The sequence below is a fragment of the Barbus barbus genome (genome assembly GCF_936440315.1).
Source record: "Barbus barbus genome assembly, chromosome: 21".
Lineage (NCBI taxonomy): Eukaryota > Metazoa > Chordata > Actinopteri > Cypriniformes > Cyprinidae > Barbus > Barbus barbus.
Window position 1 is genome coordinate 24,533,624 of NC_136749.1, and position 27,564 is coordinate 24,561,187.

The 27,564-nt window shown below is 37.1% G+C and overlaps 1 protein-coding gene across 2 annotated transcripts; it reads right to left on the reverse strand.

Annotated features, from left to right (window-relative positions):
* Positions 1-27,349, reverse strand: LOC306887254 (protein Aster-A-like). Of its 2 annotated transcripts, none has more exons than XM_079444863.1 (19): positions 26,752-27,349; positions 16,683-16,881; positions 15,809-15,829; positions 15,633-15,717; positions 15,409-15,512; positions 13,103-13,198; positions 12,885-12,965; positions 11,887-12,005; positions 9,275-9,536; positions 8,485-8,647; positions 8,171-8,314; positions 7,420-7,541; positions 6,241-6,383; positions 6,050-6,153; positions 5,744-5,974; positions 4,650-4,740; positions 3,609-3,716; positions 3,392-3,512; positions 1-1,850 (listed from the first exon to the last, which is right to left on the reverse strand). In XM_079444863.1, the coding sequence occupies exons 1-19, from the start codon at positions 26,859-26,861 to the stop codon at positions 1,749-1,751; spliced, it is 2,406 nt and encodes an 801-aa protein (XP_079300989.1). In that variant the 5' UTR covers positions 26,862-27,349; the 3' UTR covers positions 1-1,748. The 2 variants fall into 2 exon arrangements, with proteins under 2 accessions (XP_079300989.1, XP_079300990.1); XM_079444864.1 differs by lacking the exon at positions 26,752-27,349 and adding an exon at positions 19,813-20,113.
* Between the last annotated feature and the right edge of the window lie 215 nt (positions 27,350-27,564).

Genomic DNA, 27,564 nt, shown 5'->3' on the forward strand with positions numbered 1-27,564 from the left:
TACAATTTTTTGGCATTTTTTATTACACATTTGTGACCGTCACAAGTCATCTTTACAATCGTGTCTATACAATACATCCCACCTTCACTCTCTCCCTCCCTGACCCGAATAAATAGCACACACTTTTGTCACTCAGAGCAAGGGCTTTGCACAGCAGCGCCCGCAGACAGACAGACAGACACACACACACACACACACACACACACTCTGATAACACGCTCAGAGAAGGGAGAGATCACTGAGGCTGAAGGGCACGACAGAGTGAGACGACACATACAGGGACAGAAATTAAATGGCTGGACAGGGGACATCAGTAACAGACAGTCCAAATGAAACAAAGGACCAAAAAAATCCAACTCGCAGCCTCTAGGTGAATCTCACCAAGAACACGCACATCACATTTCCCATTAAAACCAATACTTTTTTTGCATTGTGACATTCTTTTGATTTCAATTCCCATACCTGAGGATAATTAATATATTATTTATACCATCTGACGGTATTTGTTTTACAGTTTCTAAATTATGCTTAATGTAAGCTAATTGTCTGCACAGGATGATTTTCATTATTGCATTAGAGTAGTAAAAATTTAAATAAAAATTATGAGCGGTGCTTTATTGTCATAAAAATGCCACAATACAAAAAAGAATTGAGGTGAAAGAGACATGTGTGAGAGACTGTGTGAGACTGACCTACAGTGTTAAGCGAAATGACAATGGTCCTGAGCTTGAGTTCTGGTTGGTCTCAAACGTCCAGCCTGAGGAACGACTGAAGTTCTTCAATCTGTGTGCACGTCAGCTGCTCAAGCTAATAGTAACCCTGAACAGTTCAAGTTTGATTCCAGTGAAACTCCACAAGTTTCTTGACACCTCAACTACACAACACAGCTCCTTTCACCCCTAAGTCATAAATACACAGGGATTTAAAACAAAAATGATAACTAAAACATTAGGGAGAAAGAAGAAATGGTTAAAATTGTAAAACAATCTTCACTCTGGTACTCTACCCTAAGTAAAAGTTTGACTTTTTACTTTTTGCATTCTGTCTTATAGATTAACTTTTAATTGTCCATTACAATTTTTCCACATGATTATTGCTAATATGGGAATTCATATTCCTACCACTCGTTCCACCCATTTCTACATTGGTCCTTGTTTTAGCAGAAACACAATGACGTTAGACTGTAATTCAAGTCTATTAAATAAATACTGCAATGGTCTGACACACTTTAAACGACTTTCAGTAACAGCACTGAAATCAGCAAAACAGTAACGCAAGAGAAAACTGAAATTTCTCTCCCATGAAGAAATAAAAATAACATTTGTGAAATTGAGAGGTCTCTTGGAGGCTGATTTCAGACATTTCCCTCTTTGAAATCTTTAGCGCATGCCTCCCAAGCTCTTTTTTGAAAGGTCCATGATGAAATTCACGCAGTACGGACCAAACGGCTCAAGATGCAGCACAGCTGTAAGTCACAGACGCTCCCGTAAATGTGTGTTATTGCTTCAGACCCAGAGTTCATAGTTTTCCGATTGATAAAAGAGTTGAATGTGTTTTATACAGCTAGTATAAAGTCCTGTAGCTGCTGCTGGGACACAAGGGTGATCTAGAAGATACTCACATCAATCCCAACATTAATGTCATTGAGTTGAGCACCGTCTCCCGTCCATGATTTGGCCCCTCGTGGACGGCTATGTTACGGGGTCCACAGTCTGTAAACGGTAGGGTGAGGGGGTTACCATATGCTCTCACTGATCCATCAGTGTTTCTGGTTCTGGTTCTGATTCAGACTCCTGCTGCGCCTCAGGTGTGATCATTCCTCTGTGGAGCTTCTCCAGAGACTGTTTCATCTACATGAGAGAGGACACGCCGCATTAAAAACAAGATAAAATCAAATCAATCATACCCTTTTTGTTTTCATAATAAATTAGTTTTGTCTTATTTGTACAAGATTTATCATAAAGAAACCCTTGCTGAAAGATATGAAAGCCAATATCCTAAGTCTAAGCTGATTGGTTGCTCCTGCCTGGTCATACAGGTCTGTTTTTGACAGGGGGTTTTGGCACTTTTCAGAGAGACAAACTGGCCTCCCGACTAAACCAGCTGATGACCAGCTTGGCCAGACTAGAAAACCATCTTAAACAAGTTTAAAAGTCCAGCAAATCAGCTTAAGTCTGGTTTATGCTTTTTTCAAGAGGAACTAGAGATTGTTTTTATGATATTCAATTAAAATGTAATATCTTTCTCTCTGTTACAAGCATGAAGTCAATAAACCTAATATTCTAAGTTGATTATAATACATGAAATTCTGAAATAGTATAAAACATATTATAATATTTTAATCAGAATATATTTATGCCACAGAAGCAATTGGATTTTTACAGTTCATTAAATAAATTCAAATATATCTCAACATTCTTCTTGAAATTAAAAAAGAAAGCATTTTCTTTGAAAATGGATATTTATGAATGTTAAATTGCAAGGAATAGTAAGAAAATTATTATAAATTTAACATGAGTCCCCAAAAACACAATTATGGATAAAAATTATTTGGATAATAATAATTAGAAAAGTAATTTCAAAACAATATTATTAATCTGTCATTATTTTTTTTATCAAGCGTATTAATTTAATGGGTAACAATCATGAATAATACTAAAAGAAACTTCAACATGGTTGGGCAGAAGAAATTTCTGTCAAAGAAGCCTCAATTGTTTTCATTCTGTCACTAAATTTTTCATTCCAAAGACAAATTAATCCTTTTATTTTTTACCTCTGAAATGTATTTTACTTCATGCAATAACAGCTCAAATCTGAATAAACTCAAATCACTCCCAACATTATTTCCTGCTTAATATTCCGTTTCATTTGGAAATATGCTAAAACTGTCACGTTACTCTGAAATGCTTTATTCTGATTGGTCAATCTTAGCATTCTGCAGTCAAATATTTGTATTTTCGACTCAAAAAACTTTGCTAGTTTGATGTTTCTCATCACTCGACGCTCTCTGTTGTCTAAAACAATACAGCAATTTCAACTTAAATCAATATAGCCATGAACAAAAATGACCAAAACTATCAAAATCAATTTTGTGTTGTCTTTAACTCCTAAAAAGTACCCAATACTGAGAAACATTGTAAAAGTGTTGGTGTGCTGGTCATGTTATCTATTCTGGTCATGTTTTCTAGTCATGTTGTTCTGATTCAATACAGAATTATAGAAAAAGCATGTGCTTCCAACTCAAAATGGACACAATCTCATGAAAAAGTAATAAAAAGACTAAATATTCACAGACTGATTGACAGACAGTTATTACTTCTAATTTGTTTTCAGCAAATGCAGCGTTTCAACTGCCTGATGAAGACATCTCAAGTTCAGCTCAAGCACACACCTGATCCAGAAGTGTGACAGAAGACTGTAGGATCTGCTGCCATTTGTTCATCTGGGCCTGGTGGAACTGCCTCTGGAGCTGCAGGACCTGCGCCCACTCTCCAGCTGTCTGCGGCAGAGGACTGCGCAGAGAAACAGTACAGAATGAGCATGCTGAAAAGCAGCATGTGTGTGTGTGTGTGTGTGTGTGTGTGTGGAGCCACTCAGTTTTACCATACCTGTCAGTTAACGAGTACGAGTGCCAGGTCTCCAGCGTGTGTGCGGCCCGTTCCAGCGCCCAGAGTTTGTAGAAGAGCATCATGTTCAGAGCCACCAGAACAACCAGACTGAAGGAAGAACAGAGAGGAGATTTCAATATAGAGATCTGTACTTGATGGTGCAATATCAATGATGAAAAAGTGTGTGCACGTTTTTCTTGAAGCTCAAAGACAGAGGCTCTACCTGACACAGATCCTATATGCAGGAGGAAGCGAGGAAAGCAAGAGGAGAGAGAGAAAGAGGATCGGCAAGGACATTAGTATGCAAAATAAGGGAGAAACAGAAAAAGTGACACTCCTTATATGTTGGTGTTATTTTAAACGGGATGCAATGTTACTATGCACAGAAGTATGTAGTTCACTTGTATTTATATTTATTATTTCTAATATCATATACTCAGCCTCATGTCGCATTGATTTTTTTCTTCAGTGGAACCTAAAAGATGAGATTTTGTAGCATGTCTCTTCGTATAATGAAAGTGGATGGGGACTGGAGATGTTAAGCTCTAAAAGGTAGTCTATATAACTTGGATGCTATATTCCAATTTTTCTGAAACTGTATGATAGCTTTCTGTGAGAAACAATATTGATTTTAAGTTGATATTTGCTCAATTTACTGAAAAAAATAAAATAAAATGTACCAGTCCCCATCTGCTTTCATTGTACAGAAAAACTTATCTTTTCGTAACACACAGAAGAAAAAAACCTGTACAGGTTTCAAATGACATGAGGACCAGTAAAAGATGACAATTTTTTTTTTGTGACCTTAAAAATAAACATTATCGAAACGTGTTATCCAATGAGGCAGTCATTATGGTAGGCTCTGCTCTTCAGATATCAGAAAAAGAAGCCACCACTGTAGTGATGACAACCTGGCGGTCTCAGACTGAATCTTGTTCATCTTGTGAGTCTGACCAGATGACACAGCGGTTTGTATTAACGCTGATATTACAAATGCACACAGAGTAATATTTACAGACTGCCAAAGGTGAAAACACTCACATGAAGCTCACAATGAGTAGGATGGTGGAGATGCTATTGTTGTTATTGCCGGCTCCACGCCACCTCTCCCCTAATTTGACATACTGAGCACCTGAAAAACAGGAAAATGACTCATTAGCAGGCACATGATCAGATAAGGACAAAAACAGAAAGAAAGCCTGAATTATATATTTTACCAAATTCTATAATTATTGAACACTTCAAAAACTTGTTACTATTGCAGTATGATCAATGTACTATAAAATTTGTTTTATTCCTTTACTTTATCAAAATTATTTAATAATATTAATAATCATATTTTTATTGTTTATTTTATAGGAAAACAAAGTTAATTAAGTTAAATTACAATCGTAATATTTATGGCTAAATAAATATTATTTAATAATCATTTAAAAAGGAGAATCTAAATTAATATTCAAAATATTAGTTTTACTTTATTAAATTATATAATTATTAATTATAAATCATTAAAAGACATACTATTACCGCAATAACTAATGTACTATAAAATAAAAGAGTAACAATAATAATAATAATAATTTATTTTATAGAACAACAGTTAAATTATGATACTACTATTTATGTTCTTCATATTACTAAGATATAATTTTTTTGTCAGATTTACACAGATCACGTAGGTCATACTTCTCAGGTCGAATAATACATATGTTTATTCAAGTAAAAGCATGACATTATTATTGTTATTATATATTTAAATAAAAAAAAATTTTATTACGTTTTTAAATTATATTACAAATCAAAGATACATTACTATTGCATACTGTACACCAAAATAATAATAATAATAATATAATTTATTTTACAGAGCAACAGTAAAATTACAATGCTAAAACTGATGGCTGTCTTAATTTCTTTTTTCCTCAGATTTATGTCATTCACGTGGGTCATACTTCTAAAGTCTTCTAAGGTCAGAAATGACAGAAATCTGCATAAATATGGAAAAATCACATCCCTGATTAGTTCAGTCAAAGCAATTCTGCATTCCGCCATTAGATGTCAACACATTCCACATGGTCGCTTAAATCAGACTTGATGAATTCAGTTCTGGTGCTCCCCTGCATCGACTGACTCACCAGCTTCCCTCCTTTCGTGCTCGTCTCCAATTCCTCGGTCGCCCCGCTCCCCGCCTCCTCCTCCCGCTCCGTCCCTTTCTCTCTCCCGCTCTCCTGCTCGTCTGGGACAGTTGCGTTTGCGTCTGCGCAGGCCGGGGGGAGTCTTGGCGGAGTCCGCGGAAGGCACTTCCCCGGTGCTCACTACAGAAACTTCCGACTGTAACAGCGTTTCCAGCTTACACACCTCCATCTCTGACGAGGAACATGGGATCGTTTTTAGCAACAAGGTCACAGTCAAGGTTTGCACTGAGACGAAAAACTACTCACCCATGTGTCTGTAATACTCTTCAATGCCGCTCCAAGTGTTCTTCTCTATCAGAGCTTTCACAAGACTCCACGGCTGCTTCCTGTAGCAGATATCAGACGAGACCCTGCAGACACACACACAATGGCTCCCTCAGTGGTGTTTGCATTTGAAGTATAACAATACGTGCATAACAATGGTCAGGAAGTTCTACCTGAGGCGGCTCTTGTGCTTGTTGACAGAGGTGAGGCAGTATCTGTGTACAGTGTAGAAGTAGTCCTGGTAGGGGATGCCTGAGGTTATGACCTCCGAGTCCACCACGTAACACTCCCCCCGGGTGCTGCTCTTATGGAGAGTCTGCGCAGCATTACAAAAATACACAAAACCATCATTAAAGAAGTTCGGAGTTCAGTACAAGCTTTATTAACAGCATGTTTGATATTCTGTTGATTATCAGAAAAAAAATCATTTATAATTTGTAAAAACAAAAATTGTTTAACATTAATGCACATATTAAGGAAGTCTTTGGCATTTGGGAATATGAAAAAGCAGAAACATGTAGCCTGTTTTTAAGCACTTTATGTTTATATGTATTATTTGAGCTGTAAAGGCAGATAAACTGTCATTTTAGTGGTGGAACTGCTGTTCTAGGTGGACGAACTTCTAGTTATACTTAAACCGTGTAAATAGGTTAACATTAACTCATATTAACTAGAGCTGAATGTTTAATCAAAATAAAAACGAAAGCACGATATGGCTTAGTGTGATTATCAAATCACCAACAGAGGCCGTGATTTAATAAAAAAAAGAGAGAAGATTTAAGGGCTCTCTGCCCTTTTCTACTATATTAAAAAACTTAGTGGTTTAATGTTTGAAAAAGAAGAAATTAAAGCAGCCAATCTCCAGTTGCACTGTTACATAACAACAACAATAATATTTTTCCTATTTTTTTTAGTGAAATAGTATTGAATGTATGAAGGATCAGGGATAACATTTTACTTATTAATTTTTGTGGCTGTGTTCTTCCAAATGTGATGCATTTATTATGTGTTATCAGAGAGGACAGTTCACCAAAAAAAATTAATGATCACCAGCACATCATTCCAAACCTTTATAACTTACTTCAGTGGGACACATAAACAGTTTGTACATGCAATGAAAGTCACTGTGGTCCAAAACTAAACAAAAACAAAAACAACAAAAAAATCTTCCTCCTTTTCTGTTTTCCAAAAAAAAAAAAAAGAAAAGAAATGCACACAGGTTTAGGACAACATGATGGTGAGTAAACAATGACAAAACTCTAATTTTACCATGAACAATCACTTTAATAAGAATGAAGGTGATTGAGGAACAGCTGAGATAAAAACAAAGCAAAAGATCTGTATGGACCCACCTGTGTTTCCACCACAGGAGCAGTTTTTGGGCCCAGCGGGTTGTTGATGGCGATGGTGTAACTCAAAACTCTACTGCTGTTCCCACTGCTGCTGTCCTGCTGCCACTCGTGCACAGAGAGATCTGAACCAATGACACACGAGAGAGAGAGAGCAGAAAGAGGAAAAGAACAGTTAGAGGACGGGGAAAAATAAGGGTGGATGATTACAGTCAGAGCACTTGCAGGGGCACAGGGAAAGGGGCAATTATCCATGCAGATAACAAAGACAAAGAGCTCAACATGAGAAAATAAACACTTCTCACACTGTGCTATCCACGCTACCATTCCTTGATCTCCCATGAATATTTTCAACATTTATTTGCTGTACAAAGCAGATAAAGTTACCAAGGAAAAAAAAGAATGAGGCTATGATATTTTATACTAAAGAACACAGCGAAACCAAATAGTCGAGTTCTCATTATCCGCCCAAAAGCCCCTATAGGACACCCAGCACGAAAAGAGCAAAAGGGAGGGGGAAAGAGGAAAGAGGACACGTGGGATCTGAAAGCTGCAGGAAAAGGCAATAACAACAGCAGAAAACAGCCATGCATAGAACAGTCAGCAACAATGATTCAGTCAATGATTAAATGCACTCCAGTCCACTAGGGGCAGTATTTTAATAAGTATGCTGAGGGGAATAAAAAAGTAAAATGCAACAATGTAGGAGTAGCAAACTCAAGTTACAAAACGGCAATTTTAAACCTGAACTGACCGGTGAAGTGACGCTGTGAGAAGAGGTGCTGTATGAAGTGAGTGTCTGAGAACAGAAGGTCGTGGAGCTTGTCCACGCTCATGCGAACAACTGTGTTGATATGCAGTCGGCCGCTGAGATCCGCACAGAAAGACTCCACCTCGCCTGTGGAGATTAAACGTGACTCCTTATCAAGGACATAGCTATTTGACACATATTTACCTACTCTAAAGAAAGAGTGGTTTCAAATCTCTAAAATCTTTTTGTTTTAAATTAAGGTTAATTAAGGTCAGGCAGTTTGCTGTGGGAAACAAGAAGGATATACAAGCACTCACTCTCTTCCTGAGTGTCAGAGGAATTGCTGGGGTCAGTTGGGAGCTCTTCATCATTGGTGATATCCAGTGACGAGAGGGTAACTAGGCTGTGTGGGACAGTGGGAGGAGACTGAAGTGACTGATTGGCAGATTCTGACTGGCTGTCCGCGCCTTCTTCCACGACCTATAAAAAGAATAAACACTCTCAAACTAGTGTTATCGTTAAAATGTCTAAATCACATAAAATGATTACAACAAACTATATAAAATAAAAGCTATTCAAATATTAGTAAAAATAAAAAGCTATTATAAAATATCAATAAATACTATATAATAGTACATAAATAAAATAAAAAAAAACACATTAAAGTCATAGACATACAAACAATACATCACAATAAAACATACATAATGCCATTTAAAAAGGATAAAAGACTAAAATACATGACCAGGAGTGTAAAATATTTGCTCTGATAATGTTTCAGTTTCATTATGATTATTCACTAAATTTTGATTGTTATTTACAAACAGATTCACTAATAAATCATTAAGACTGACTTGTATTCAGATTAATTCAAAAGAACTGATTCAAAAGAATAATTTTCATTGCAATCATACATCACAATGACTTGCAAGCAAGTTTTACTCTGTACACAAGTAGCATATTTCTAAAATAATTTATGTCAGAAAATAACCCAATAAATCAGGGTTTATAATGGTTTCTGCAACCTTTTGGTCTATGAATCTTCCATTGTAATGTTCTTTTAGCATAACCACTCTGGCAGGTATTTCACAGGTATTTCACGCTTACGGTTGAGGACGGGGCAGCTCCAGTGTTTGTGGTGGGTAGCAATGAGCTCTGGGAGCTGGTTGGACTGGGCTCAGGTTCGATGCTGGCCCGAGTAGATGGAACCTCCACAGGCTGGCAGGAAGAGGAAGAGGAGGATGGAGGTGAAGATCCTGAAGCGCAGGGAAGAACTGAGGCAGATGAGGGTGGAGAGGAGCCCACCGGAGCCACCGGCACTGAACCCAGATCCAGCAGGTCAGTGACGGAGACCGGCTCCTCACCTGGCCTACAAGACAGAAACAGACAGATGTAAGTGTCAGGGTTGTCATAAGCCCTTTTCCACCGAAATTACCTGGAACAATTTGTCCCAGGAACTTTTTTTCCCCCAGACCCCCAGAGTCTAGTGACGTAGGTCTGCACGCGTTTCTCAATACCAAGTACGCAAATTTCTGACTTGCATCCTTAGTAGTTTGGACTTTGCGAGTTCGAATCGGGAGCGTGAGGCCGCGGACGGAACGACGCAAGTCCGGTAAATAATCAGTGTACTTGATAACGTCAGTCAGCTAGCCTTGTTTACTGCAATTTTCCTTACAATAAGACGAAATATGATATCAAACACCACTGCCTCTTTTCGTTTTCATTTAAACACATTAATAGCCTCAGAAATGTAGTTCAGGGAACGTACATATTACAATGAAACGAAATATTATATCAAGCACTATTTCTTCTTTTCATTTTAACATATTAATAGAATAAAGACCAAAGATTACCTGTTAGATTTACCCAAAACGAATTATAGCTTAAGTTTAACTACAGAGACATCAGCGGCAAATGTCAGAAGGACTAGCCGAGTTGAGGCTGCTCTCGTTGGGAAACATGAGCACTGAGCACCTGCTGATCGTGTGGAGCTCACGTCTCTGAAATCGGCGAAGCACATTTTCAAATAGGCACTGTCTTTATTAATAAACCGCAGATTTGAGTTTCAAACAACTACATTCTCGCCTGAAATACTTTTAAAATTACATTTCATGACACAGTAACAGTAATATTTAAAAATTATGCAACTATATGGTGGTTGAAATACAATGCTGTGTAAACTAACTAAACCAATCAGCATGCTCAGTGCCCTAGTCCCGCACCCGAAAGTACTACCTTTGAAAAAGTACTACCTCACGAGCAGGGACTTTCTGAGGGGCAAATTTTTACCCGGAACTTTATTTAGATCCTGGTTCCTGCGGTGGAAATACACCAAGTACCGGCCCAAAGTCCCTAGTTCCTGGGGAAAGTTCCTGTGGTGGAAACGGGGCTATAGTCTAATGTACAGAACTCAGAACTCCCTGACCAAAGCAGCAAAAACGCTGACATATCAACAATGTTTACATATCAACCATTCAGTATTTATAAACTTGGCAGCAATGACAACAAATTATGCAGTAAACAAAGAAACTTATATAAGCCTGAAGATGCAGTAGCATAAACTGTATCTTCTAAATTTAATGCCAAGGATCAACAAGGAGGAGGAAAATTATCATGCAAAATGTAAAACTAAAATGCTTTCCTACTGGTATTCTAAGTGGACTTTTGAGGGAAATATTAAAATGAGATCATGCCCTTTTGAACTAAATTTTTTTATAAAATATACATAGAGACAGGTATACATTCAGCAAATTGAAATACTTGAAATGCAATACTTGAAATATAAAATACATGACAATCTTAAGCTAAAAAATAAAATGAATATAGCTAGATGGATAAGTACAGGGTACACTGAATATACACCTTCTGTCTCTCCTTGTGTTCTTAAGGTGCCATAGAATGGAAAACTGTATTTACTTTGGCATAGTTGAATAATAAGAGTTCTGTACATGGAAATGACATACAGTGAGTCTCAAACACCATTCTTTCCTCCCTCTTATGTAAATCTTGTGCGTGCAGAAGATTTTAAGATAAGATAAAGATATCGCTGATCCTAAACTGCAACGTCCTACTTTATTAACTTCTAAAGTGTCAAAAAAAAAGACAAGTCCAAAAACGAGTCCACCATCGGCTCACAGCGATCATGTTCATACCACGGATGCTAAAAATTCTTGCAAAATCTCTCAAAATCTGTACCTTCATCTGATACAGGCTCAAACATAAAAGGTTGGTTGCCTAATCTCTCCATCGTTCACTCTGGACAGTAGAGATCTGGTTGCTGTGTGAGCTACTGAAATGAGCCACGCTGTGAAACAGCCAATCAGAGCAGAGCTCAACATTATTATTCATGACCCTTCCAAATAAGGTAATAACAGACCATTTCATTTAGGGAGAAATCCTAGGGTTGTAAATGGACATGTAAAACTGTTTCTGGAGAATTTTTGCCCTTACCTAAGTCACATACCTTCTATGTAGATATCAGAGAACAATTTAAAATATTGTATCAATGCATTCTATGGCATCTTTAGGTAAATTTAAAAAAATACATAAAAAAAAATTATATTCTAATAGTGTATATAATATAGCCTATTTGAGCTCAAACCTAAAAATAAATAAAAAAATAGATACAGGTGCACTGTAAGCTTCTGTCTGTTCTTGTGTTCTAAGGTAAATTTAATAAATAAAATATCATAAACAGATTCCTCTCAGTGTGGACTCACAGCAGGCCGTTCATATGTTCAGCAGTAGGGGAGACGTAGTCATCATCTTCACTAGTGAGCCCCAGCTCAGTGCCGTAACACTGGTGAACGATGTGCCATAGCTCTTTAGGAGACAGAGTCTGTGAAGGAGAAACAGAAGAAACAGAAACCTCAGTGTGGGGCACTTCCAGGCTAAAGACTGCTTTAACTCCATTTCTGTGAGGCAGCAGAGGAAGTGATACAGCATTTATAACTTTAAAGTACCATTTTATGACATCAATTATTTTGTTAAGGCTATTAGTTATCAGCGCAATAAGGTCAAAAAATGCGTAACAAAATTGGTTGAAATAGAACACTGTAAAAAATATATATTTTAATTTTAACACACTACAAATTCTACAGTAAAAAAAAAAACTTTTAATTAAATGTTTTCTAACTTTTAAAGACTTTTAATTAATAATATTTAAGTACTATTAAATGTAAAAAAAACTGTAAAACATATAGGTTGCTTTGTAAAGATGTTTATATTTTTGCTGTATTTTTAGAGAATTATTCCTTCTGTAAAAACGACAGGATTTATTTATTAGTTATTTTCACTTCATTTTAATTGCAGATTGACAACATTCCCACTGACTTTGTTCAGCGTTTCATCCAAGTTCACTGCAATGCAACTATATTTTTAAAATATTTTTTTACTAAAACCACAAGAAAACGATTTAACAAAAGTAGCAGTTGTTTGCTGCAACAATATAAGCCGCAGTAGCTTTATATTAGTGTTCAGTTCTAACAGACAAGCTTGCAGAAGATGCAGTATCTGTGCATTGCAATGCATCTGTAGTCACCACCTGCATTTTGCCAAGTGCTAATTATTATGGACAATTGCCAAGCGATGTTGTTTGCCTGCCAAATGAAATTGCCTACACACCAACAAACATACAACACCGATTCTGACAGAAGACTTCAGATGGTTGTGTCTTTTATACAGATAAAATACGCACTGTCAATAGTGCGATTCTCACCTTATCCATCAGTGCATTCTGCCATAGTCTGAAGATCATCATGTAGCTGCGATCTCTTGCCCCAAATGACGTAAAGAAGTGCTGACGAATGCAAAACCGGATTTTAATCCAAGGCAGAGTATTTATTGTCTTGATTTAGGAGGTTCAAAATGCAGCTACCAAAAGAATTCCATTAATGGTAATTTTAGCATGCATATCCGATGTCTGCAGTGCGGTACCTTCTCGTGTTCAGTGCTAATTTGGATGGCATTGGGGATGAGCTTGGCCGTCTTCTCCTTGGTCAGACTGGTCACATCTTTCAGCAGTATGGTTATCTGGTGATATATAGAGATAGAAAGAATATGAAGGATTTATAAATAACGGACCACAGTAAAGGTTGCACAAATTAACATCTATGAACTACCATGAAAATGTTTTCGGTCAGTAAGAAATTAATACTTTTATTCAGCAATGGGTGTATTAAATTGATCAAAAAAAGATATTTCAATCATTTGTTACAATTTCGATTTCAAAAACATGCTGTTCTTTTGAACTTTTAAATCAAAGAATCCTGAAATAAAGAAAAAGAAAAGTACACAACTGTTTTCAACATTGATGACAATAAAAACATTTCTTGAGCAGATTTATGAGCATATTAGAAGGATTTCTTGAGTAATGGCTGCTGAAAATTCACAGGAATAAATTATATTTAAAAAAATATTAAATAGAAGTTATGCAGTAAAACTGTAATAATATTTCACAATATTACTGTTTTTACTGTATTTTTTAATAAATAAATGCCTTGGTGAGCTTAAGAGACTTTCAAAAAAAAAAAAAAATTAATTTAACTTTCCCAAATAAAATAAAGACGATAAATGTCAATCAAAAACATTTTCAATACACAAATATCAGCGAATATCAAGGAAAGAGTTTTATTTGACTATTTACAAGGTATCTGCAGAAATCTTAAAAATCTATTTAAGGCAATTTGGAAAATTCTTACTTATACCATTTAATGTATGTAATCCTGTCTAAGGCCTTAAAAACTCTTCAATTTAGTTATCAAATTTAAGGACCCGTGGGAGCAATGTTCCCTCTAATTTTTTTTCTTGCTGAGCAAAACCTTTCTCTATTGGCCGGACATTTCGGGCACCAATTTAATTTTTTTATATACTGTATTTTTTGGGACCAGTGGTATTTAAAAAAAAAAAAAAAAAAAGTTAAAAAGAACAGCGTTTAGTGTTTTCTTTCATTTTTAAAGATACTTATTCAGAAAGTTAAACTTTATTCAGCAAGGATGTGTTAAATGGATAAAATTGATAGTAAAGACTTGTTAGAAAATATTTATATTTTGAATAAATTCTGTTCTTTTAAACTTTTCATTAATCAAAGAATCAAAGAAAAACGTAACAGGTTCCAAAAAAATATTAAGCAGCACAACAGTTTCAACACTGATAATAAATCAGCATATTAGAATGATTTCTGAAGGATCATGGGTCACTGAAGACTGGAGTAATGATGCTGAAAATCCAGCTTTGATCACAGGAATAAATGCTATTTTAAAGTATAGGTATTAAAATAGGAAACCAATATTAGAAATTGCAATAATATTTCACTATATCACTGTTTTTTCTGTATTTTTGAAATGAATATAGCCTTGATGAGCAAGAGACTCAAAGTCAAAAACTCAAAAACAAGGTCAATTATTTATCAGGTTTATAATATAACCCTAAGATAATATATTATCAAAACAAACTATTTAAATTGATAGAACAGAATATAATAGAGTACAAACAGAAGCAAAACTTAAGCTGAGATCTGTTAAATATATAAAAAAACGTGAACATATGAATTCTTCTATAGCTGTCTAAACATCGTTATGAAGTACAGTTTGTACAATACACTTGTGTGTGACTGTACATGTTTCAGAGTTTTGTTACCGTTCTTTGCCCATCCTCCACTATTTCACTTAATCAAGGAACTCTTCTTTAATACATGAGGACGTTTTATTTCACATGTCATTGCGCTTGCGTTGTCTCTTGTGTTGAGCGCACCGCAACCATTGAAGTTTTCAGTTTCTACAGTGACTCATTTGGTGCATATCGTTCTCTTTCTATGAAACCTGTAAACCGCATTCACCGGCTCTAACTCTGTCGTGACATCAGCTCTATAGCGGTTTGCCCGAGCATTGCTATTCTTTCCCTTTTACTGGCGGCATTCAATTAAATGGCTTCCCAACTCATTTTTTGTGTGCGCGAGGCACATTATTTCTTTTGAGCGGCCGCGGTGGAAGAAGAGCACAGTCGCACGCGTGCTCAGCTTAGAGGGAACATTGCATGGGAGCCCTGTATTTAAGGTAGCCCGTCGAGCAGGGCAGTGATACATTTTGGTAGCCTGACTGGAAAACACAATAGCCCAGGGATGTCGGGCTAGCGATTTTGCGAGCCCTGCACCTAATAAATTATGAAATTCATTGCTGATTATTGTCAATATTGATCATTATCGATTAGTTGTTGCAGCAAAAGTCAATGTTTTCAGTAATTACCGTAGTCTCCCATCGGAAGATATTACTATAGAAGCAGAGCCAGTTCTCTGAAAGGTAGAGACGGCCCTGGAGCAGAATGTCCCTCTGCAGTGCACATGAGTAGTCTAAATAGAAAACAACATAAAATGAACACAACCAGAAGCCATGTGATCATCACACGGTGCTGCACTTAAAATTTCACTCATTATATTCACTGGCTTTACTCGTGAAGTAGTGACACTCACCCACTATGAGACGCTCTGTATCAGGCAGCTTTTTAAAGAGTTTACGGAAGTCTTCATTCCTCTGTTTGTATGTAGGGCTGAGAACCTGTACATCAGAGAGAGATGTGAGCGGAATAAAACAGCACTGTCAGCAAAAGCACTGAGGTGTGAACTTCCCAAGACCCCAGGATACTTACATTATACCAGCTCTGCATTTTCTGAAACAAAGAGGAGAGGATACAATGAATTACTACATAAACATGTCAACAAAACAATCAAAAATTGGTCCCATTTACTTTCGTAATACACATTCTTGGTATTGTGCAGAATTAATTAATTAAATAATTAACAGATTATTTAACCAGTGAATGCTGCCTGGTTTCAGGACTTTGACTACAAACTTGACTGAAAATATGCAATGTAGATTTTATGCCCAGTCAATCCCTGATGTACACTACTGGTCAAACCTAAAACTTTTGGAATCTTGAGTTTTTCGTGTTTTTGAGAAAAGTATCTTATGCTCACCAAGACTGCATTTAGTTGTTCAAAATACAGAACATAATTATAATATTGTGAAATATTATTACAATTCATGAAATAAAACTAATATAATAATTTATAAAATAACATTTCTATTGAAATATTTAAAAAAATCGATTTATGCCTGTGATGGCAAAGCTGAATTTTGAGCAACAAAACTCCTGTCTTCAGTGTCACTTGATCCTTCAAAAATCATTCTAATATTGCTTCTCAAGAAACATTTCCATTATTACCAATGCTGAAAACAGTTGTGCTGCTTAATATTTCTTAATATTCAGCTTTGCCATCACAGGAATAAATTACTAATTAAAATGTATTCAAATAGAAATAGTTTTTGTAATAATATTTCAGAATATTGCACCATATTATCTTTCATAACAATTTCTAAATAAATGTTTGCAACACTAGCATTCCTCCTGCCTTATTCATTCAGAAAAGAACAGCAACATAGTGCTCAGTATATGGGTGGAAGAGCAAGCGCTTGTCATATCAGACATTTAGATGATATTCAGACATTTGAACGTGGCTTACCTTGGCATTGCGGGAGAAGTGTCGGGCCGTGAGTGGGTAGGAGGAGGTGGATGAGGAGGGAATAGGAGGCAGGGGGCTCTCTGAACCTCCAGCACTTCTGTCCCCGCCCGTCTCCCCTTCGCTGGCTCTGCCTCCCAGCACACGGCGGCGCAGGGAGGGCGAGCTGCCGGGAGTACTGCGCGGAGAATTACTGGCTGTACTGCAGGCGGAGAAGAAGTAAGGTCAGAGAGGAGGCACAGACAGTCATCTGGCATTTCAGCACTGTGCTTCAACCGCCCTTAAAGGCCAACTGGGTCATGCACAAGGAAACGGCAGAAAGGACAAGATTTATCCACTATTTACCAAATAGCATGTATTGATTACAACTAACTGATTCTGGCTTACAACAAACAGTATGCAAGTTAAGTAGCAACTCTAGTTTCTAAGAGATTTTTAAACACAATCAAGCTGATATTCTGAAGAATTTCAGCTAGCATACTTATGAACAAACCGAAAGAACATCCAGGATGGGTCCTATATTAAGAGTTCAGGTCTGAGCCCAAGGATAAAGAGTGTATTTATATGAATAACAATCGTTTCCATAGTAGCGTTCCATTCCTGTTCCAGTAAAAAGGTGACAACACAGATAGAGGCTTCTGTACACAAACACAAAGCCTTATCTGTTCACCAGCATTTGATCAGTCTGATGAGACATTTAAATACCAGACATATGAGACCTGTTTCGTCAAAGGAGTGCTGATAGTGGCTTTAAGGCATGTGAAATCAATTCTTAATACCAGTTGTTCTTACTATGGTTGGATGATACAGCAAAAACAGATAAAAACTATATAGTTATATATATATATATATATATATATATATATATAGTATGAAATGACTCAAATGGATTGTTTGTCCATGTCATCATATGGATTCACAATGTTTAAGAACAAAAACAGTATTTAAAAATAATCAAGCTATATTTTACACTAAATGGCCATTAAATACCAGGAAAAATAATGATGCATCATTCACATGCATCAATATAACAATATATACTACTAAACAGCAATGCTTACCAACAGATATTTTACAAAAATATATGAAAACTGGCTGCCGTCTTTAAAAGGGAGCCTCAAAACAACAAAGGATCACAAAACTAATGATTTTAACATTTAGAGAATGTGATCAAGGTCAAATAACAAGCATTAAATTGTAAAGAATATATTGTGTATATTTAATAATTCCCCCAATAATACTTGCTACAACATAAGAGAGAATGCAAACCATCAAAGGCTACAACATCAATGGAAATCAACTAATGTCAGAACTACATTTGAAATATCAAAAAAATATTCTGCCTTTACCATGAGTTTTCCTGTATGTAATGCATTTGAGTGGATGAGTTCAGTCAGTTCAAACTGAATGTTCAGTGCAAGAAAGTTTTTGAAACTATCCTGCAAAATACCATAAAAATACATTAACGGACAGTCACACTTCAGGACATCGATTAGACACACCTGCTGGAAGATGAGAAGATGAAGAGTCACAGAAAACAATGGCGTAACAACCAACAACAGACCCTTACTAAAAATATCATTGTGGCATTTTGCAAGGAGGTAACCAAATACCCAGATTTGGGAGGGACCGAACGTAAAATTTAGAAATCCCAAATTGAAAAACCTATACTGATCAAGCATTAATATAAATATTGTGTCACAGAAATGATAATGAAAAGATACCTCTTGCTAGATAAATAATCAGAGTTTAATTCTACTTCTCTTCCGCTACACTTGATCAAATCATCAATAAGGTCTTACTGATTACTGTACTTTATCTTTAACAACTTTGGCCTCTGCCTGTTCATATCTGCTTGGATCCCAGTCTCACGTTGTCTTGGTAACAGAGGGAATGAGGGAGGGGGGCAAATATCGGAGTCTCCAAGGTAACACAGCAAGATCATGAGAACACACTTCTCACTTAACTTGTTGGTCTGGTGGCTTCAAATGTGAAATATAAGCAACCAAAAGGAATGAGCAAGTATAGTCGCTTTATGTGCCAGCAAATCCAGTCACACAGATCCTAGCAAAAGCGAAAGAGCAGTAAAACAGCATGCAATCCCAATAATATCCTAACAATAGCCAGAATAAATGCCACTCATTGGCTTTCTGACCTAATGTTTAAGAGTAACAACTTTTTAACAGTAAGACTCATTTCAAAGCAAATTACTGATGGAAAAATCAATTTAAGTTAACTGGTTCTTTCGTTTTGATGAACCGATTCAAAAAACGATTCAGTGATTCTATTGCGTCATTACTTAATCATAAATGTTATTTATTGACAGCCACTTCGTTTCTTAGGCGTGTGTTGATAACATTGTCATTTAATCAAATAAATCAGATTGATTACATTTCATCAGAACATTGAATTTGTTAATAAGTCATTGTTGGTATATTATTTAAATCCGCGCTTTACTCCAAATGCTCTTTCTATCTACTCACTCATCGATTCTCGACACATCACGAATCGGATATGTGTTCTTAGCTCAATGAATCAGTTGTTGTTGACTCGAGAACCGTTTGGGACGATTCAGTTAATATTGTGAACAAATCGTTCGGTCCGATTTGATGGACCGGTTCGAACGATTCATTCAAAAGATACGACTCAAACGAATCGGACATCGCTACAGCAAATGCCAACAGAATGAATGGGCGGTCTAATGCTGAAGCTAAAAAAATACTAATGCCGCGTGCTTCCGATGCTGACATCTACACTGCGTAAAACAATGCAAATGTGCAAAAAATGCATGCATTTTTGTAATTTAAATAAAGTAAAGGCATAACGAAGATGGGATCTGCATGCAGAACGTGCACAAAGTAAAAATACAGCACGGCGCCAATCTAAACCTCAGTGCTGAACGTGCATGTGCACACCGGGACAGATCACACACACAGAATGTCGATTTCATCAGTGCGGTTTAGGGATGCAATCGCAGTTGCACGCGTGTTAACGATTTAACAACCCACTACTGCACTGTGATGCAAGAACAACCGATAAAAGTGAACGGTTAAACAACATTAGCATACGCTTTTGTAGAAACAACATCAATATGCATGCATTGCATAAAATAACTAACCCATTTGCTACTTACTCGAACATGTCATTGGGTGTTTTCTCAGTTCAATGCGTGATGCCCACGTTTATTTTACTGTAGCCTCTCAATATGGCACTGTGCCGACACAACAGACGGTACGGTACATTCAGATTAACTAGCCGAATGCATTGAAGACACTGCGTCCTCTGTTCATCCGCAGCCCGTTCTAGTCCAACAGAACGCGATCGTTCAACATCACCATCCCAAAAGAGGTACCGGACCCCCTGTAAAACGTAACGACCACAGAGGTCTCCACCATGAGCGCTCCAGCTATCCTACAGCAACCTACACACTGGGTAAGAGAGGGAGGGGGAGGAGAAAAGAGGATGTACTGTGTGGAGGAGGGAATCAACACCGTTTGAGGCAGTGGCCCTCTCTTTACCACCCAGACCATAGGGGGTTATCCTTAGAGTTGATGTGAAAGCACTGGAGTCAGTAAAACTTGATTGAAATGCTTTGCTGATGGACTGAGCGCCTGGAGCTGGTAAGGAAACAAAGTTATTCAAATTAAGGGAATCAATCTCAGTATCAAAAACTGGAAACCTGGCTTCCCAGTCCCAGTTTGCATAGAGACAGTACAGTCCATAATAATCCTCAGAGGTCCGGCCATCTCCATAATCTGTTTTCCTGGGAGAGGCTGCCATAATCTCAGTAAGAAGGGTGACGGGAGGCCAAGACATATAGATAAACAAATACAGATTTGCATGTCAAAAAAACGCCAAGTTAGGATCCTAAATCATATGCAGCCATTATGGCAATTGATAAAAGTAAATAAATAAATGTAAAATGTACCAATTTTGCTCTAAACATCGTTATTAATATTTTAAAAAGGGTTGCGGCAATGGGGTCAGATTGAAAACATAATGCCGTATTTTCTGAAATATAAATTGTCTTTTTTTACATTTACATTTTACATTTACATTTATTAATTTAGCTGACGCTTTTATCCAAAGCGACTTACAATTGCTATATATGTCAGAGGTCACACGCCTCTGGAGCAACTAGGGGTTAAGTGTCTTGGTCAGGGACACATTGGTGTCTCACAGTGGATTCGAACCCGGGTCTCTCACACCAAAGGCATGTGTCTTATCCACTGCGCCATCACCACCACCATTTTTAATCATCTGAAATGTGCTGCGTCTCATTCCAAATAATATTCCAATACACTGGTAGTTTCAGTAAATTTAAAATGATTTGTTGTGAATGAGGGGAATTAAATCATACTGATTTTATATTATTTATGAATATAGTAAAAAAAAAAAAAAAAAAGATTGTAATAATGCAATTTTGACCCAGTGCAATTTATATTTAGATGCAACTTATTTTCTGGAAAATACAGTACATTACAGATGCAAGTCAATTATGTACAACAAGTGTTTTGTTAACCTCAGGAAATGGGGCGATCAATGTCACTCTACCTTTTACTTCTGAGGTTTTAGTGGCATTGATCAAACACAGAAAATGCTCTTCCTGTGCAATAATCCACTAGGATTGAGGTTTTGAAGCTCAAAGCAAGTCAATCTATTTTTGCAATCACATGTATCTGTAGGGAACAGAACTTAAAATGTGTGCGATCTGAGAAATGCAGCACTAATCAAGTCTCCTAAAAGGATCTCAAGTTTATATATTGACATATGGCACACAGGACCACAAGTACATCATGGTCAAAAAGGCCAAAGCACCCCAAAGAGGCTTAGACAAATGAAATCTTCAGACTTAAGAAGCAACTGATGTAAACAGGGTGAACTACAGGCAAAGTGCATGGGTTGAACAGAGGTTTAAACAGGCAATTATAATCCTCTATTCATGCTATATTAGGAGGTGATAGATAAAATTAAACAATTATAATATAGTTAATGTCATTCACATTACATTGGAGCCTGGAACTGGGCTCTTGCCATTCAGATGCTGTGCAAACTTGCATGTCAGGAAATTGCATTGATTTTGGACAGATAAACAACCTACAGATGCTGCTAAACAAACAAGGCCCATTCTACAGTCAGCAAAAACGATTAATGCAAGTGAGCAATAAACAGGCTTTACCCTTTTGAACTTTAGATTACACAGATCCGTCTACAAATAAAGGAAGGATGGATTCATCAGATGTAAATGATTCATACTGTAATACTCATTCGTGCATGTCTCTAAATCATTTCAAGGGTGATAATTCATAGCCATAAAAATGCATTTTGTTTGTTTTCAGACTAACAAGGATTGTGTTCAGAGCTGCTGCCTAATTGCAAGGTTTAAGGTTCTAGTAAGCTAATAAATAAATAAGCACTTGCTAAACAGTATCCAAAACTTTGTAAAACATCAGAATAGGCTAGTCTTTGAAATGGCTGAGCAACAAAACAGAAAGAACTAAGTCAAGCCGGTTGATAGATGAGAAGGACAAGGGCACAGCTGTTCATGTGGCGTGCATAAAACACCTTTCGCTCTCTAAGCTAGTCTTTTCACTGGCTGACAGTCTTCACTGCAGCATCAAAACAGCGGCTTCTAATTGGGCAGCAGTGACATCACCAGAAAAGGCGTAACACTCCCACTGGGTAATAGTGATGTCAAGTGTACGAGAGCCAGACGGCTCAGTTACAGCCCCGCCTCCATCTCTCCACTGCCAAGAGCACTCGTTCTCTGTGGTCTCTTTCTGTCACTCTATCATCTTTCTTGTTACTTAATGAAAAGGACTCAATAAACCTCACCTAATTACAGTGTTTCAGGACTCACTGTTTAATTTGGTCCCTGGAAATATTTCTGGACAAATTCACTGTAATTATAACAAGCAATAAAGCACAGTGTTTATATGCATGTATGTACTGTTACAGCAAGAGTTGGGCCATATTTCTAGTGTAGATTGAATAAAGCCAGTTTACTAGGGAACACTTGCATTTTCATTTACTTTGAAAGAATGTTCTGCATCATTTCAAAAACATCATCAATTTGTGGCATTACTGGTGGTTTTATCTTTATATAATATTAAATAAATACTATTAAACACACACACACACACATATATATATATATATATATATATATATATATATATATATGGTCACACATATGTATGTGTGTGGTGTGTTCAAGGATACAAAAACAGTTATTTTTAAACACTTAATTAAATTACCTGTATAATACTTCATACTTAAATAATTACTTATTTACTTGCACTGTGTGTGTGCCTTACTGTTACCATGTTTCTTACCATCTTTATAAATGCAACTAAGGAACAAGTCAAACCTATTTCCTGTGGTAAACGACAAATACTGTTGATAGAGCTTAACTGCATTGCACTCTGAACAAATTCTGAATTTGACTCTGAAGGGAAGTGAAACAAACACTTCTTTAAATCAAGAAATGAAAAATTAAATTAAATTAAATATTAAAAAAATACACAACATGCCAACGAAGAAAAATAAGATAACTTAATCTGTGGAAAAGATAATGCTAATAAGCATGGGTCTTAAAACCAAAAACATCTCATGCCTAACCAGAGTGTTTCTCCACCTCTTCTCACTGCACCTGCAGGAATAGCTCTCTGAGCATCTAGCATGGATGCACTTAAAAAAAAAAAAAAATACGCAGCATAAGGAAGTGCTGCAGACTGCACAAGCAAGAGGGGGAACACACTGACCTGCAGCTGTCACAATCTGAGTCCTTGCTGAGAAGGCTACGGATAGACCAGCGAGAGCGCCTGCCTGGTGAGGAGCTCCGTGACCATGAGTGGGATGGTGGTAGGAGAAGCACAGAAGGGCTGCCCTGCTCTTCCTCTTCTACATTAGAAACCATTGGAGGCGATGGAGATGCATGTGAGGGGCTTTGGCTCCTATCTCGCTTCCTTTGCACGTTATACCAACGGTTCTTTGATATGTCCTCTTGAGGCACTTTGGCTCTTCTCTTCTCCCGGTTTCGGCTGCGAGTGTGGTACCGGTGTGGCCGTGGGCTTGGGGAGCAGGACCACGACTCCGTATCGGACGACGGTGGGAGAACATTGAGGATTGGAATGGAAATGGGCTCAGCTATGGTGATTTCAGGAGGTGGTGTCACAGCCATATTCTACAGACTTTCGTATATTACCTAGAACCTCTCTGCATCAGGATTGTCCAAGACTGACAGTTTCATTGAGGGAAGTTTCATCACACGCAATCATGTGTTGAGAAATGCCAGATATTTCCTACTCTCTAATCTTCTACATGTGGTCTGGAAATTCCACTAGACTCCAAAATAAATATTCCATTATGGCAATACAATCTGATGACATTTGGAAAAGTCTGCATCCATTACAACTCACTGTCCTGAAAGGTTCCTTCACAGCTGTACAGCGTATATACTGCATAAACCCCTGCAGCAGGAACTCAAAAATGGGGTGGAGCCATCACTGAAATACAATTTACATAAAAGTGTGAAGCCATCTCTTGTGCAGGTCATTTTCAAAGGAAAGAAAAAGCCAGCATTTGAGCAGTCGAATTTGCTTGCAAATGTCAAATCCATCTTCTTCCTGTTTCTCTGCTGCTACTAAAGGCTTCCTTCAAAAAAGTCTCTGCCCCTTTTCTTCTACAAGCAGAGTTCACAAAAATGCAGTTTTGCAATCCATCTCATCATGATGATTCGCACATCAGGTATGATAAGATCATGTTGCTGAAGAGGGGAAAAACTGTATTTGTTTTTAACTTATTCAAGCCACAGACTAAAAAAAAAAGGTTACTTGAGCTCCTTTATATTGTAACCAAAACATACCTTTACAGATCAGTTATTTAATATTATGGTTTTTCAGGGATGTGCATACAGTATTACCATCATTTAACACTAATTTTTAACAGTGAGTCACAGTTTTATTTTAACAAAATGGCCAAATGTGGAAGAGATTCAAAACGAAATGCATATATATTTAGGAAATGTAAATAACAACTTATATCTACTGTATATGTACACTAACATTCAAACGTTTGAGGTTGGTAAGATTTTAGGATGTTTTTGAAAGAAGTTTCTCATGCTCACCAAGGCTGCATTATTGCTTGGTCAAAAATCCAAAAGAAAATTATTATTATGAAATCATTCTAATATGCTGATGTGGTGTTAATGAAACATTTGTTATTAACCAAAGAAAAAAAACTGTTAAAGCTGTTGAGCTGCTTTGTATTTTTGTGGAAACCGTGATTCTTTGATGAACAAAGTTCAAAAAGTTCATTTATTAAAAAAAAGAAATGTTTTGTGACATGAAATGTCTTGAAAAAAATTCTTACTGACCTCAAACTTTCAATGGTCATTGGGTTGCACCCCTAATATATTTCCACATAATTATAAAAAAAATTATAAGAAAATGTAAGAGCTGAAAAATGTTCCTACTAAATGAACAGTCTTGTTGGACAATATCCTCCCAGATTCTTATGGTATTACTCCTCTAAATGAGATCATGACTGACAAAGCAGATTCAGAGCAACACAAACATAAAATCATCCAACAACAACAACCTGCATACCCGGCTAAGTGGTGTTTAAAGCTGTTATTAATGTATGGGTGGAGTAACCGTTGCATGATTACAGTATAATGCAGCCGTCACTTGGTGATTGTTTATCATTTGTCCCCTGAAAGCTTTGAGAAACACCTCTAGATATAGATGAGAATATAAGCTAAAAGTACTTAATTAAACTACTAACATGAAGGTTACAAGCTCTATGAACCAAAACTTGCAGAGTTAGCGTGATTATAATCCAGAACAAAAAAAGCCACTGAACCTCAAGCTACTGCCTTTGATTTAAGGGAAGGGGAAGTGGTGACCCATATTCGGAATTTGTGCTCTGCATTTAACCCATCCAAGTGTACACACAGTAGTGAACACACACCCGGAGCAGTGGGCAGCCGGGGAGCAGTTGGGGGTTCGATGCCTTGCTCAAGGGTCTCACCTCAGTTGTGGTATTGAGGGTGGAGAGAGTGTTGGTTATTCACTCCCCCCACCTACAATCCCTGCCGGACCTGAGACTCGAACCCACGACCTTCGGGTTACAAGCCCAACTCTCTATCCATTAGGCCACGACTGAACAGCTGCTTTACCTATTATTGTGTTATTAGATTATCATGTTGCTGAACTTCCTCCAAAGGGAACATGACACATTTTGAAAAGCGATGGAAATGCACATGTAAATAGAAAATCTGTTTTCTTTTCTCACCTGACTATCAGCTTTGCATGTTTTACCTTGGAACATTTGTGCACATTGTGTAGTGTTTACTGTGGTTAAAGAAGACAAGGGTCCCACAACTAAGCAGTTTTTCCTGTCAGTGTTACCACAAGCTGGTGAGCCGTGCTGAAACAAGTCAACCACCACAATACTCAAGCTACACAGTGTGTCCTCTTTATTGTTCACTTTCTTTAAGAGTAAAGATGCCTTCCTGAACTCAAAGAAATTACCATAAGAGTCAAGCAAAAGAAAGAACTACTTTCCAAAATACAACTTAAAAAGCATGACCCAAAATAGTACTAACACACTCTTATCATACCAAGGGATAGACAAACATAGCCAAATCAGCAGTCATCAATCCTGACCTTTTAAACTGTTGAGAAATTATGCAGAACTTCCTGAATTTTTGGCAAATTAACAATTCCTGTGAAAACCTCCAACTGAACTGTTCACAAAGGCTTCAGAACAAGACTGACAGCCGTTTATCAAAGGCAGGGACAAGATCTTCCCCTTGTTTGAACAAGCTAAATCATGTCTTGGTTTTGTTTGAACAAATCAAACTAGGGCTATTAACACTTTCATTTGCACACACAATAGGTATAAAAACCACCAGTGTGATAAATAAAAACGTTTTTATGATCAAGTCATACTTCAGCTGAATGAAGGACATCAATGACTGATACTTTATGAACTTAACAAGCCTAATTTAATAATAAGATTAAAGAAAAATAATAAATAAACCAATAATAATAATAATAAATCCTACCTCCCATTGGACGAATTACCCCCATTGTTTTTTTCCTGTTCGGCCTCATACACCAAACGGGCGACAGTACGAGGAGTGATGTTAAAATCCACTTTCTCGCAGGAACACATCAGCACCCCAAATTTAGCCGGCAAGCTAACCAAAAAAGTAGCTTTCGTCGCCAGTTTTCAAATTTTAACCACTGTTTTCCAATTATTTATTAATGTTTAACTATTTCGAGTATACGTACGCTGGAAAATGCGTAAATGTCAAATCACACTTCAGTAAATAAACCATGTCAGGCGTTAGCAGTACTAAAGAACCGGTCAGCTGTAAGTTACTATTCAGACAGTTGAGGCGAATACTAGAAGCTAGTTGGCTAGCATGCTAATGATACCGGTGGGAGAGAAAACGGTCCTGTTTACTTTTTCTCATCCGTGATTTCGCCTTTGCACCGTTCCGAAACCCTAATCACATGACTAGCACTAGTCATAGTTTGCTCTATATAAATACTACGCCTCATTAAATTAAGTAGCTATTATATTATTATACGAACTTTTCACAAGTTTAAATGCTACGCGAGGAGATAAGTAAGATAGAGCTCGGTTTCCAATGCGACGGGCAAAACGTTGACAGGGTAGATTCAAACTCCAAGACAAACTACAGTGACACTTTGATGAATAACTAATTAAAGTCTGAACACATATGAGGAGAAACACAAATACGGACAACGTTGATATTAAAACGGAGCTCAAAGCGGAAAAATACATTAACGGAAATTATACTGAATTATTTACACCCCCGCCCGGTTTACATTATGGTACAGTCGAGCGA

Bases quoted from the DNA above. Each gene is read 5' to 3' on its own strand.
- LOC306887254 (XM_079444863.1), bottom strand. From the start codon at position 26,861: ATGTGTTCCTGCGAGAAAGTGGATTTTAACATCACTCCTCGTACTGTC. The intron at 13,199-15,408 runs GTAATTACTGAA...ATATATCACCAG, and splicing joins TCTTCCGATGGGAGACTACG to ATAACCATACTGCTGAAAGA. The intron at 8,648-9,274 runs GTAAGCGTGAAA...TTCTTTTTATAG, and splicing joins GAGCTGCCCCGTCCTCAACC to GTCGTGGAAGAAGGCGCGGA.